Raw genomic sequence first — 14143 nt, 5'->3', positions numbered from 1 at the left:
CCCTTGCCAGCTCCCTGCTCTGGGGGGAGACATCCGCGGCCTCCCTGTTGGTGCCTGGAGGCCTTCTGGCTCTGGGAGAAACTGGGGGGTACGCCGCCGCGGACTGGAGGAGTTTCTATAATGCTGAGGCTGCCTGGAGGCAGAAGACTTACCTTTTGCCACCCCTGATTGGTCCCATCCCTTTTCTGCCTACCCCATCCGGGGGTCGAGTGGATTCCGAGCTCCCCCAGTATCATGCACACTGACGGCCGGGTCAGACACCGCTGTCCAGGTGTGCGCCAGGGTCCCGGCCTGCGGACGCCTGTCTGGATCACAGCGCCCGAGTGACAACTTTGAGGTGAGCTGCGCTGGGACCATTGCAAGACTGCCTGCCGAACCCCCCTTCTGGACGCAGTGGCCCTGTGCTCCCTGGAGTTCTTGGGTGGGGGTACTGCCCTCTTGCGCTTGTCCAGCTACACCATGGGCAAGGACAGGCTGCCTCATGCCTCCAACTCCAACACCATTACACAATATACCACGCAACGTCTGGCCGTACAGCGCATCACTCGTCAGACTGGACAGGATGGGAAGGGAGATGTCGCCACTGAGCTGTCCCAGGCTGAGCTCCTGGAGGCAATATGGGGGTCCCGTGCTGCCCTGGAAAAACAGATTGAGACAGTCTCCATCGATGTAAATCTCCTGCGAGCAGATCTCCGGAAGGTGGCGGATAAGGTCTCCATGGTGGAGGAGGACATCGTCCACCTGCAAGGGGAGGTCGCCTCTCTGAAACAACAGGCCTCTCAGCTCACCAGCACCACCAAAGCACTCAAGCGACAAGCGGAGGAGGCGGATGGACGGGCCCGTCGAAGTAACATCAGGGTCCTAGGCATCCCGGAGCACTCGGAACAAGGTAATGCAGAGCGATTTCTGGAGAACTGGATACGTACTAGACTATGCCCTTCAGGACTGTCGGAGGTCTTTGTGGTAGAAAGAGCCCACAGGGCACTGGTCCCTCCGCCGCCCCCAGGTGCTCCCCACAGGGCCATCATTGCCAAAATACTGAACTACCGGGACAGAGATTGTATACTGAAAGCAGCACGAGAAGCGGTAGACCTTATTTTTGACAATGACAAAGTATCCATTTATCCGGACAATACCCGCCAGGTGCAGGAACAAAGGAAATCCTTTCTCTGCATCAGGCAGAAGTTGCGTGAACTCCACCTGCAGTACATGTTACTGTACCCTGCGAAGCTCAAGGTAATAACGAATGGGAAGGCCCATTTCTTTGACTCTCTGGAGGAGGTATGGGAATGGCTTGAGATATTAGGGGAGAGGCCCTCCCCCAACACGAGCAGAGGGGATTTCGGCGTACCTGGGGAACCAGACCTCCTGGGAGTCGCAGGGGCAGATGTAGGAGTCAGCTAGCGGGTGCAGCTCAGGCAGAGGGACAGCGGATCACAGTGGGGGATGAGGGCGCCCTAGGCGTAGACTCTGACGACCCTCCCCTACAGTCTGTGACAGAGACTCCTGAAGAGAACCTTGTACCTGAAACGCTTCTGTCGGCCACTCAAGTGGTACCGGAGACAGTCTTGAACCCATTGACACCCAATACAGCACCATCCTGAAGATGATATCCTTTTTTGTCCTGTTATCTCCTTGTCTTTTCTTCTATTGTGGGGGTGGAAGGGGCCGAACCGGAGTGGACTAGCGACTCTCAACGCACGGGGATTTGGGAGAACTGCTTGCTGTAATAGAATGTTGACGCACTCATTTGGAGGGGTTTATATATCATTCGGCTATGACAGTACACGGATCCATACGTGGGAGGGTTGGGACTTTGCGTTATCCCATTGGGTGGCTGGTTGAGTCGGGAGCTGATTTGAACGTGGGGGGTTTTTCTTCTCGTTTTGTAGGACAGTTCTGGCCCCGTTTGGGCTAATGGGACAGCTGTGCACGTCCTGGCACCAGCATGGGAAGGGCATTTCTGCATGGTTTGTTGACCGTGAATTGCTCACGGGAGGGTGTTTTATTGGGGTGTTGTTGGTTTTGTTTAGGCATTGTATGGATCACATTTAGGGCACAGGGACAAGGTGGCTACATGGGGCACGTAACACACAGGGATTGGCTACCATACCGTACATGGGGTTTAAAGTGTTAAGCTGGAATGTGAGGGGGCTGGGATCATGCACCAAGAGATACAGGGTCCTCTCCTTTCTCCAGATGCATCGGGTTTCTATAGCATGTCTTCAAGAAACTCACCTCACCGATAAAGGGGGACAGAAATTGGCGAAAAAAGGGGGGGGGGGCAGGTTTTCCATTCTTCATTCTCTTCTTATGCCAGGGGGGTCCTTGTGTGGGTGGCCCCTGGGTTCCATTTGCCGTACAATATGTGGAGGCCGACATCCATGGAAAGTATCTGCTTCTCAGAGCTAAATTAGATGGGAGGGATGTGGTCATAATGCTCTAAACACCGATGACCCGGACTTCTTTCATTCTTTGCAGGAGGTCCTGGTATCCGAGCTAGAGATGTGTGAAAAAACAAGGACCCCCTGGTGCAAATAGCGATCCTGGGTCAGGGTAAAGAATATATGTGAACAAAAATGCCCAGGCATACACATAGGTTACTAGCGTATTCAGATACACATGGTAGTATCTACAAGAACATTAAACAACTGCTTTCTCTGATAAACTTGATTTTAATTTCTTAAGGTTTTTCATAAAATATCATACGATAAAAATATTTCTACAATGTTCAGGGTGAATAAAACCTTCATTGTGAATATACATGATTTAACATATTAAAATTTCATTAAACAATATAAGAATGGATGGTTTCCTGTCGACGCGTTTCGACACGTGAGCTGTGCCTTCATCAGGACTGTACCATCGATGTTCTGTAAAATGATAATTATAAACATATTTTTACTCTTTAATCTTTTTTATAATAAAGCAGTGTTTATATTTAGTTGTTCATTACATATTTATGATAACGCTAGTAAATCTTTCATTTATAATGATGTACCGCTTAACTCCTATTTTATGCTCAGAAACTGATCATGAATACATTGTACATACGCTACCATCAGACAAACCATCAATGCTAATTGGCATCTACTAAACACAGATGCATCAAAACCGAAACTTGTCAAGCCGATGTATGCGCATCGGCGAAACAAAAATCTAAAAATCTAAAAGACCTAGTAGTGAGATCGCGGTTTGTCAATCCCATGGCAAAAATCCCATTCATACAGAAATCAATAACAGGCACCGCCTACAAAGGTACTTCCCGATGTGGCACATGCCAATCATGTGATGGTATAATCTCAGGAGATACCCTAATGCACAACGATTTTAAAATAACAGCAAGGGAACTCTGGACATGCAATACAAGCAATGTCGTCTATCTGATTTTATGTCCATGTAATAAGGGATACGTCGGCGAAACTGCACGTATGATAAAAACCCGCTTAACGGAACATAAATCAGCCATCAAGACGCAAAAATCAGCATCCCCACTAGTGAGCCATTACTTGGAATATCGCCATGCCCCAACTGAAATCAGGTGGCGCATTCTGGAAAAAATTCACACACCCGATAGCAATGGTGGTGACAAGATAAGAAAAAAGAAAGAAGTTTTCTGGATTTTTTCACTTAAAACGTTTTCCCATGGTTTGAATAATGACTTACCGTGGTCCAATGCCATTCTATAATATGAATAAAGTTCTGAGATATACCTGTACTAATATGTCATTCAAATAAAATATCATTCTAATAAATTCCCCATATAAACCAATTTCATTAAAATCTTTAATATTAATGTCATTCTCACTTGCAAATTGCTGCTCTGCTAAGCATTGAACGTAATTGAATATAGAGAGTCCCTACTCCCTACCCTTACAATAACCGCGATACGAGTGTTTTTGGGCCAGAATAGGCGAGGGAGACAAGAATGCTAACCTTTGAAGGACAGCGCGTGAGGTAGTAATGTTGCATTCCCGCAAAAGAGACAGATCAACCAGCACTACTAGCCAGACCCACTGTGGCCCTATGTCATTCTGTATTATGAATAAAGTTCTGACATATACCCGTGTTAATAGGTTATTTTACACCATAATATAATCCCGAAAAATCACCTATATAAATCGATTTTAATAAAATCTTAAAAATCCGTGTTATTCCATATATGTAAATTGTTGCTCTGCCCTGAAAGCAATTGAATACTGAGAGCCACCATCTCTTACTCCCACAATAAACTGTGATACGAGCGCTCTTAAGTGAGAACCGGTGAGGGAGAAAAGAACGCTAATCTATGAATGACACTACATATGGTAAGAATGCTGTATCCCTTTAAGAGAGACAGATCAAACACCACCAATAGCGTGACCCCTAATATAAAAAGCCCGGCAATCCTTGTGTTCAAACCTTGATTACACAAACGAAGACACCGTACGCGGCCCATACGAGAGGAAGCCGGTAAGAGAAGAGACTTAACCCAGATCTATATTTTTCTTAAATAAGAAATTAGTCCTTTAAGTCCGTCCGTGTAATTTTTCCCTTCCACTCCTTTTTTTCTATATAGATACACGGTACGCTTAACAGTCCCCACGCTGTACCGTTTCCAAAAGATAGACAAAGCTGACAGTTTCTTTTGGTAAGAACAACAAACATTTCTTATTTTTTGTTAAGGACGTAGAAATCTATATTATAACGGTTGTCCCTTTAACTATAGGAAGTTTCCACACTCGGCACGCCGCATGGTTTAGTGAAACCCCATTCTCCAAAAGTCTGGCCGTCTCTCTGAGTATCCGCACGCCAAACCGAACAAATAGAACAAACATGACAGCCAGAATCTATCGGTAAGAGCTACTAATATTTTCCAACAAAAACCTAGGATAGAATAATACATAATTTAATAGCTATTCCTTTTAACCATAGGGAGTTTTTATACGTGGTTCACAGAATGGTCCAGTGAAATTTCAATTAACCAACTGAATGAGGACAGATCGTTTATCACCTGTGCCTAATAACACATAGGGCCACTTTACGATAGGCTCGTAACATTGAATTCAAGGTAAAATATACCATCGCCGTCACGCAATATACTTGTGCAATTAGGTTAAATAATAAATTCACCAACATATGTAGCATGACACATGTTGTTTATGATTTCCAGATACCGATTTTTTCTTCATATCGCACATTGTGTGTCCTCCCGATTTCTACATATATATAAAAAAGAAACAACCACGTTGTGACCACGTAACTCCTCAATATTTTATCAGGTGAGATGTAGGAAATCGTGATAATGAAACTAATGCAAAAGAAATTGGTTGCTCTAAACAGGAGAAACACAAACCACAAACATTAATTTTAAATCAACGTGGCTTTTGTTTGTGCGTTTCGCAACAGGAATGTAGTCCGGTAGACAATGGTACACAGGAACAACTCTATCCATGTAGTCTAACAAACTAGTTTAACACCTACTACCCACTGAGAATGTAGATCATTAAATTGCCCCTTATGCAGTATAATGCACCGTTGCAAACTATGGAAACAGTTGAATCTCGCTCTGCACAATCAGAATAATTCTGACTGAACAGATTTAGATACGATTATCATCCATTCATTATTTTCCCCCCTCCCCTGAACGTATTCGGACAATATATACAGCACAGTGTATACCTATATCATGTTACTTGAACAGTAGTAAGTTTCACCTCCAGTTTTTATATGTACATAAAAAATAAGATGTCATGCAACAAACAAATGATGAAAGTTAACAAAAGTCAATGTATAGACTAATGAAGTGTTTTTTCATTGTTTATCTTCAAGAATTTTATGATATGAGTTATATATATAAATGCGGCACGTATGTACAATGTATTCATGATCAGTTTCTGAGCATAAAATAGGAGTTAAGCGGTACATCATTATAAATGAAAGATTTACTAGCGTTATCATAAATATGTAATGAACAACTAAATATAAACACTGCTTTATTATAAAAAAGATTAAAGAGTAAAAATATGTTTATAATTATAATTTTACAGAACATCGATGGTACAGTCCTGATGAAGGCACAGCTCACGTGTCGAAACGCATCGACAGGAAACCATCCATTCTTATATTGTTTAATGAAATTTTAAAATGTTAAATCATGTATATTCACAATGAAGGTTTTATTCACCCTGAACATTGTAGAAATATTTTTATCGTATGATATTTTATGAAAAACCTTAAGAAATTAAAATCAAGTTTATCAGAGAAAGCAGTTGTTTAATGTTCTTGTAGATACTACCATGTGTATCTGAATACGCTAGTAACCTATGTGTATGCCTGGATTTTTGTTCACATATATCCGAGCTAGAGGTGCCACTACTCTGGTTGGGGGATTTTCAATTGCGTCCTGGATAGGTTTCCACTTCGTACTGGCATGAAACCAAGGATGACAATGTCCTCTCTCATCCTTATTGTTCGCCCTGGTCATATAGCCCTTCGCGGTCCGGGTCTGGACCACTATGGAAGAATGAGGAATTAGAGTAGGGAACACGAGGCATATTATCTCCCTATATGCTGACGACGCCTTGTTTTATTTGGCCTCTCCTCGGGATGCCCTACCAGCACTGCTGTACCAGCTAGATCGGTTTGGGGAGGTCTCTGGTTTACAACTTAACCGCAGTAAGTCCCTGATCTTCCCGCTGGCGGGGCTGGCTACAGCGCCCCGGGAGGAACTCCCAGATCTCGGGCTGCGTTGGGAGTGGCAAGGGTTCCGCTACCTTGGGATACAGGTGACCCCTACAGATACACAGGCGTTAGCCCAGAATGTAGACCATACAATCGCTTCGTTGCAGCAGTCTGTATCATTTTGGAACACCCTCCCACTTTCATTGATGGGCAGGTTAGCCATCTCTAAGATGGTGATGCTTCCTAGGACGCTGTACGTACTTCAGAACTCACTATGTCTATTGTCGCCACGAGTTTTCAAAACTCTTAACACCTTACTTACATCTCTGTTTTGGGCGGGCTGACGCAGTAGGGTAGCCCTCAATACTATTGTTTGTAACTATGAGGCGGGCGGCTTGGAATCTCCACGCTTCGACCTGTACTATTACACGGCGCAGCTAAAACCCGCGGCACGCTGGTTTTCCGACGCCGATAATTTGGAGAAACGCCTCCTTTCCGGGAAGGTAGACACTTAGACGCTGCAGGAAGCTCTAATGCAGGGTAGAGGGACGGACACGTCTCTCCCTTATATTGTACGGCACACAGCCCCATTCTTAGATATGGGGAAATACATGTGCTTCCAATCTTGGAGGGAGGGCGGATGTGGGGTCCTTGCCGATCTCTTTCCCAACGAGACCTTCATCACTTACGAGCAGGCAGAGGAGAATTTTGGCCTTGGACAGGGCCAATTCCTACATTTCAGGGATATTCAGGATGTGCTGAGGGTTACTTGGCCTCAGTACCCGGACATCCCACCATTGACACACACATTAGATATTATACTCTCCTGAGGTGCTGGACGAAAATTTATTTCACTCTTATACAAAGTGATGAAACACGACTCAACCCCCTCCCCCCCGCTGGTTCCGCCGTCACGGGCAGCCTGGGAGAAGGATCTCGCAATCTAACTAAATGATTCACAATGGGCACGCATAGGTTCCCTCACACGCTCAGTATCCTGCAATGCCAGGTTTATGTTAACACATTTCAACTTCCTACAACAAACTTATTTAACCTCGATGTCCCTAAAGTATATCTCTAGTGATAGGGTAGATAACTGCCCTAGATGTGCCGCAGAGAAGACGGGCTTCTTACACTTGGCATGGGATTGTCCAATGGTTCGTCAGTTCTGGATAGAGATGGTGGAAAGGATTGTAGCAGCCACTGGCCTTCGGATGACGCCTGAACCCTTGTGTTGTCTGTAGGGACTGGTCCGGAAGCCTAAGAAAAAGAAGCTCCCATATAAGCTTTTACAATTAATGCTGGTGCTCGCCAGACGCTGGGTAACTATAACTTGGATGGCGCAAAGGGCCCCAGAGGTGCCCATCTGGCTCAAAGATGTCCGTGAATGGTGCATAGCTGAGGAGGTCTACATGAAACTTACCAGAAGATATGAGAAGTTACAAGAGGATCTAATACTCTGGCATGACATGTGTCACTCTGGATTGGCAGAGGGGAGATCTTCTTCGCAAGAGGCAACCGACAGCGAGGAGGGGAATGGATTGGATACTGCTGCGGGGTTTGATCACGATGGGGGCATGACAGTTGACCTTAGTAATGTAGGTAGTAGATTTTAGTAGTGTACCCGGATTCTTCCCTCACTGTGGTATGATTCTAATTGATTTTCTCCTTTCCCCACTGTACATTTCCCTCCCGGATGCCACCCGTTGCCCTATAGGTCATTGATCATGTCAACAATATGCCTACAGATTGCGCTTTGAGGCCAAATGTTTTTCTTTTTTATGTTTTTGTATTTGTAATCTGTAAATGCAAAAATAAAGTTTATAAAAAAAATATATGAACAATGCTGGGGTCTGGGTTCCCTTGCTAATTGCAGATGGCACTGATCAAGTAGCTGCATCTCTGTGATCTTATTATGCAACTGTCTAAGCACTTGTAGGTGCATATTTTTGCTTTTCTACATCAGCCTTCCAACTGAAGCTGCTGTTTTGTCAGTCTTTTTTGTATTTCAAAGCTGAACTTTGTTGCTTAACCTAACTGCACTAGCGTCTTCTTCTGGCGTATATTAAAAGATCCTCTGTAGAGTCGAAATCTTAATAGATGTAAGCCAAAAGGTGGAATGTATTAAGGCACAAAAGCTATTTGTGCCTTGGATCGACCCAGTGGTAGGATTAAGAGCAGTAAAGGTGATCTAATGGTGGGCAGGACATGCGCAGTAGCATTTGAAAGTGCACTTGATAGCTGAAAACGTGTATATTTGTGTAAATTTACATATACGTACATTATCTGGCGAATCCAATTGAGAACAAACTGTGATTATTCTCAAGCAATGTGTTTCAAACTTGTAATTCTAGTGGAAATAATCAGGCATGTCTCTTTCAGTCATTTGGCCTGTGACGAAGAGCGGGTAGATGAAGCAAAGCTGTTGGTGCAACAAGGCGCAAGCATATACATTGAAAATAAGGAAGACAAGACCCCACTGCAGGTTTCAAAGGCTGGCTTTGGCGCTGTTCTACGGAGGCTGGCGGAAGGCTAGCTGTTCTAATTCTAATCTACGTTTTGTAAACCAATGCTTATATTTTTCTGACATTAGTATCTCTGTTGGCATGACCTAGTTGTGGTCCTCAATGATAAATTGATCAACGTAGCACTTTTATTACCTTCATTTAATTTCTGGTTATATGAAAGTGTTATACAGTATTGAACGTGGATAAACACATGTTGGGTGATGCAAGTTTTTTCCACGATAAAGCAGTACTTGGGTTTAATAGAACAGTAATGGACTATATTAAACACCTTCATGGCGGAAAAGTTGAACATATGTACCTACGAATTGTGAAATGTCACTGTATTGTAATCTGTATGTTCAAAGAAAGCGCAATATCTAGTTTTATTAAAAAGTGAAAAAAGAATTAAGTGCATGCCCCTTTTTTCTTCGTTTTGAGTAATGTATAAATTTGCATTTTTCGCAATTGCTGATTGTGCTTGTGTTTAACAAGCATGTCTATAATTAGTGCCCAAAAGTACACTTTTTTCCATCATTAGTTTTTGACGAAATTATCTCTTCAATGATTAATTCTCGGAAACATAGCTATTACACATAATAACTAACTATTCCAAAGTATTTTAGAAATTCTTTTTGCAACCTGTTAAACACTGCAAGCTGGTCCTGCGCCCCCAGTAGAGGGTATTTGTTGCACCACACCTAAGACTCAGACGGGCCTTCTGCAGTATAGAAGAGCAACTTCAGAGGTACAGTGGTAATAAGAAGCCAGTATCTGATAGAGAGAATATGATTATTATTTAGAGAAAAGTAAAAAAAACATTGTTGAAATCTGATTCACTTGAAAAGTGAGAAGGAGCTTGCACCTTTACAGGCTAAAATGCACCCCTTAAGTTTATTTGCAGCATTAGGCTTTTGGTGATAAATGTTAAATAGCTTTGGCATGTGATCAACGTTATCATATTGGACTGCATATGCAACCTCCTAAGACATTTGAACCTTGGGCATCTTTCCCCGGTATATCTGGCCATGTGCTTTAACCACATCGCTGCGGCGGCTATTCCGCCGCAGCGCTAAGGTGGCAGGGGGGCGCGCGGCGGGCCCATGCTGGTGACGGAACCGCTCCGTCACCAGCCGCGGTTGAGCTGTGCTCATGGCGGAGCGGTTCCGTCATGGCCCCGCCCGCTCAATAGAACGCGCCGCGCAGGCGCGAAATCAGTGCTGCGCAGGCGTGTTGGGCGGGCCATGACGGAACCGCTCCGTCATCAGCACAGCGCCACCGCGGCTGATGACGGAGCGGTTCCGTCACCAGCACGGAACCGGTTAATAATCGCTGCCTCTTAGCTTAGTAATGACCCATTTACTAATGCTGAAAACCCAGCAGCTTCATTCACAGTCAAACCTAGTATAATCCCTGCTAGTGACTGCCCACCAACCAGACGATAAAGGCCTGACCAAAGTATAGTCAATGGGAGGGTTTCAGGCAGCAAAGATTCTTAGCGTCCAGTTCACTAGTGACCAAAGTGCAATGGGAGAGGTTTTGCAGTAACCAGTGTCAAAGGAGGGGCCAGTTCGTCCTTTTAGAGATCAGTTGTAGTGCCACTTGTTCCTTAAGCTTGGCACCGGTGGAAAAAGTAGCAGTGGCCAGCACCCACTATACTATTTCCCTGGGTTACCACGTTTTAGAGGTCTGTATTTCGAAAACTGATGGTCGTGTTCAAGATTTTCCAATGGTCCACCACCTGACTGGGGCCACCAACTGTTCCTCAGGATTTCTCAAGCTCCAATTGGGAACCAGACTTCAGCATTAAGGTCTAAACATGAAAATCTTTTAAGTCTGTTTTGGAATCCTGGCGGTCGGCTCCAGCCAACAAGACTAGTGATGTCTAGGATTGTGACGGGTAGAGTACATGCGTGTCAGGAAGTGGTGCAAGCTCAATATCGATGATGCTGGAAATGCTTGACTCTGGTCTTTGCTTTCTTTACAGACTAGCTGCATTGCAGTGATCTTGTTATCCGAAGGGTCTTGGTTTCTTCAGATGTTCTCCATAAAGGTTCATCCGTCATTGTGCCTTGTGCCTTTCTTCTCCCACAGGCCACAGCAGCAACGATCTCCAGAAATCCAATCTTGCCTCTAGCTTAACTGAGAGCAATCGCCACAAAGAGCTACTGTTCACATTAAAGAGACACGCGTGTGTCATTAATTAACATCAGGTCCTCACCTGGTGCGCTACTCCCCACCAGGTAGGCTCAACCTCGCGGTGGGAGAGATCACTTTGATATGCTCTATGTTCTTTTTTGTTTTTTTTAAATTTCTTTATTGAGATGTTTCGATAAGTTGAGGTATAAAACAGAAATCAGCATATATATCATATCATTACACAATCAGAATAAATACATTAACAACAAAAAATATGGAGTACAAAAAGGCAGATTGATCAATCAATAAATAGATAAAAGAATACAGGCATGAGGGCATCCCATCATCCTAGACATTTCTACTTATATTTTTAGCGTCTAGATTCCCTCCATTTCCTGACAGGGGCCTATATGTTTCTACCCATTTCACGTGTTTTCTTTCCTTTAACATCATACAGGCATTCCTCTATATTGTAAATTCCTAAGAGCCTAGTTAGCCACTGCTGGAATGTGGGTACTGTGGTGTCTTTCCATCCAGCGGAAATTAATATACGCAGTACAGCTACAGATATAAAAACAAGCATTGGAAATGCAATCGGGCTCGGATTTATTTGAGTTTGAGCTAATGGCATTGTAAATGGCAATGTCTTTTCGCCATGTGTTATGGAGTGTGTGCATGTGGTGTGTAGTGGAATTATGTGGGTTAGATTGGAATTGTAGCAATGGTGGCATGCTGTGCTTTACATGAATATGTTTAAAAGTAAAGTGTACCATACTGAGATTGCTACAATAGTTAATTGTGGATGCGTTAACAATTGATGCGTGCACTGATGGCTGGTCGTGTGTGTGACTGCCTGTAGAAATTGTGCACTGATGGCTGGTAGTGTGTGTGCTTGGTAAAAGAGTGCACTGCCGGCTGGAGGTGTGTGTGCCTGGTAGAAGGGTGCACTGACGGCTGGTGGGTGTGTGGTTGGTAAAAGCGTGCACAGATGGCTGATGGTGTGTGTGTTTGGTGAAAGCGTGCACTGACGGTTGCTGGTGAGTGCGCCTTGTAAAAGTATGAACTGACGGCTGGTGTTGTGCGCCTGGTGGTGTTTGTGGTTCGTGAAAGCGTGCATTGATGGCTGGTGGTGTGTTGTTGTGTGTGTGGTTGTGTGTGTAGTGGTGAGTGTGTGGTGGTGAGTCTGTGGGGGTGAGTGTGTGGTATTGAGTGTGTTACACCAATGTGGCGCACTGGTGCCACTGCACCTGCTGCAGCAATGGTAGCTACGCCACACTGGTGCCACTGTACCTGCTGCAACAATGATAGCTACACCACACTGGTGCCACTGCACCTGCTGCAGCAATGGTACCTACGCCACACTGGTGCCACTGCACCTACTGCAGCAATGGTACCTACACCACACTGGTGCCACTGCACCTGCTGAACAATGGTACCTACACCGCACTGTTGCCCCTGCACCTGCTACGCCACACTAGTGCCACTGCACCTGCTGCACTAATGATAGCTATACCACACTGGTGCCACTGCACCTGCTCCACTAATGATAACTATACCACACTAGTGCCACTGCACCTGCTGCACAATGGTAGCTACGCTACACTGGTGCCACTGCACCTGCTCCAGTAATGATAGCTATACCATACTAGTGCCAGTGCTGGTATCACTCCACCTGCTCCACCAAAGATACTTACACCACACTGGTGCCACTGCACCTGCTGCACAATGGTAGCTATGCCACAGTGGTGCCACTGCACCTCCTGCACAAGGGTAGCTATGCCACACTGGTACAACAGCACCTGCTGCACAATTGTAGCTATGCCACACTGGTGCCACTGCACCTGCTGCACAATGGTAGCTACGCCACACTGGTGGTACTACACCTGCTGCGCAATCATAGCTAAGTAACACTGATAGCACTGCACCTGCTCCACGAATGGTAACTACGCCACACACTGGTGCCACTGCACCTGCTGCACAATCATAGCTAAGCAACACTGCACCTGCTCCACCAATGGTAGCTACCACACACCGGTACCACTGCACATGCTGCACCAATGATAGCTACACCACACTGGTGCCACTGCACCTGCTGCACAATCATAGCTAAGTAACAATGATAACACTGCACCTGCTACACAACGGTAGCTACCACACACTGATGCCACTGCACCTGCTGCACAATCATAGCTAAGCAACACTACCACTGCACCTGCTCCACCAATGGTAGCTACCACACACTGGTACCACTGCACCTGCTGCACTAAACTGGTACCACAGCACCTGCTCCACCAATGGTAGCTACGCCTACGCCACACTGGTACCACTGCACCTGCTCCACCAAATATACTTACACCACACTGGTGCCACTGCACCTGCTGCACAATGGTAGCTATGCCACAGTGGTGCCACTGCACCTCCTGCACAAGGGTAGCTATGCCACACTGGTGCAACTGCACCTGCTGCACAAGTGTAGCTATGCCACACTGGTGCCACTGCACCTGCTGCACAAGTGTAGCTATGCCACACTGGTGCCACTGCACCTACTGCATAATGGTAGCTACGCCACACTGGTGGTACTACACCTGCTGCGCAATCATAGCTAAGTAACACTGATAACACCTCACCTGCTCCACGAATGGTAACTACGCCACACACTGGTGCCACTGCACCTGCTGCACAATCATAGCTAAGCAACACTACCACTGCAACTGCTCCACCTATGGTAGCTACCACACACTGGTACCACTGCACCTGCTGCACTAAACTGGTACCACAGCACCTGCTCCACCAATGGTAACTATGCCTACGCCACACTGGTACCACTGCACCTGCTC

General features: G+C 45.4%; 1 protein-coding gene across 1 annotated transcript in view; it reads left to right on the top strand.

The window, feature by feature from the left end:
* PSMD10 (proteasome 26S subunit, non-ATPase 10) overlaps nucleotides 1-9575 on the top strand; it is a 131951-nt gene extending 122376 nt beyond the window's left edge. The window contains exon 5 of the mRNA XM_078688782.1: nucleotides 9046-9575. Coding sequence (XP_078544908.1) covers nucleotides 9046-9199 — 154 coding nt within the window. The 3' untranslated portion in view covers nucleotides 9200-9575. The remainder of the gene's footprint in view (nucleotides 1-9045) is intronic.
* The last annotated feature ends 4568 nt before the right edge of the window (nucleotides 9576-14143 follow it).

The sequence above is a fragment of the Lissotriton helveticus genome, chromosome 4_1, assembly GCF_964261635.1.
Source record: "Lissotriton helveticus chromosome 4_1, aLisHel1.1, whole genome shotgun sequence".
NCBI classification, from domain to species: Eukaryota; Metazoa; Chordata; class Amphibia; order Caudata; family Salamandridae; genus Lissotriton; species Lissotriton helveticus.
This window is presented reverse-complemented; position numbering and strand designations above follow the sequence as displayed.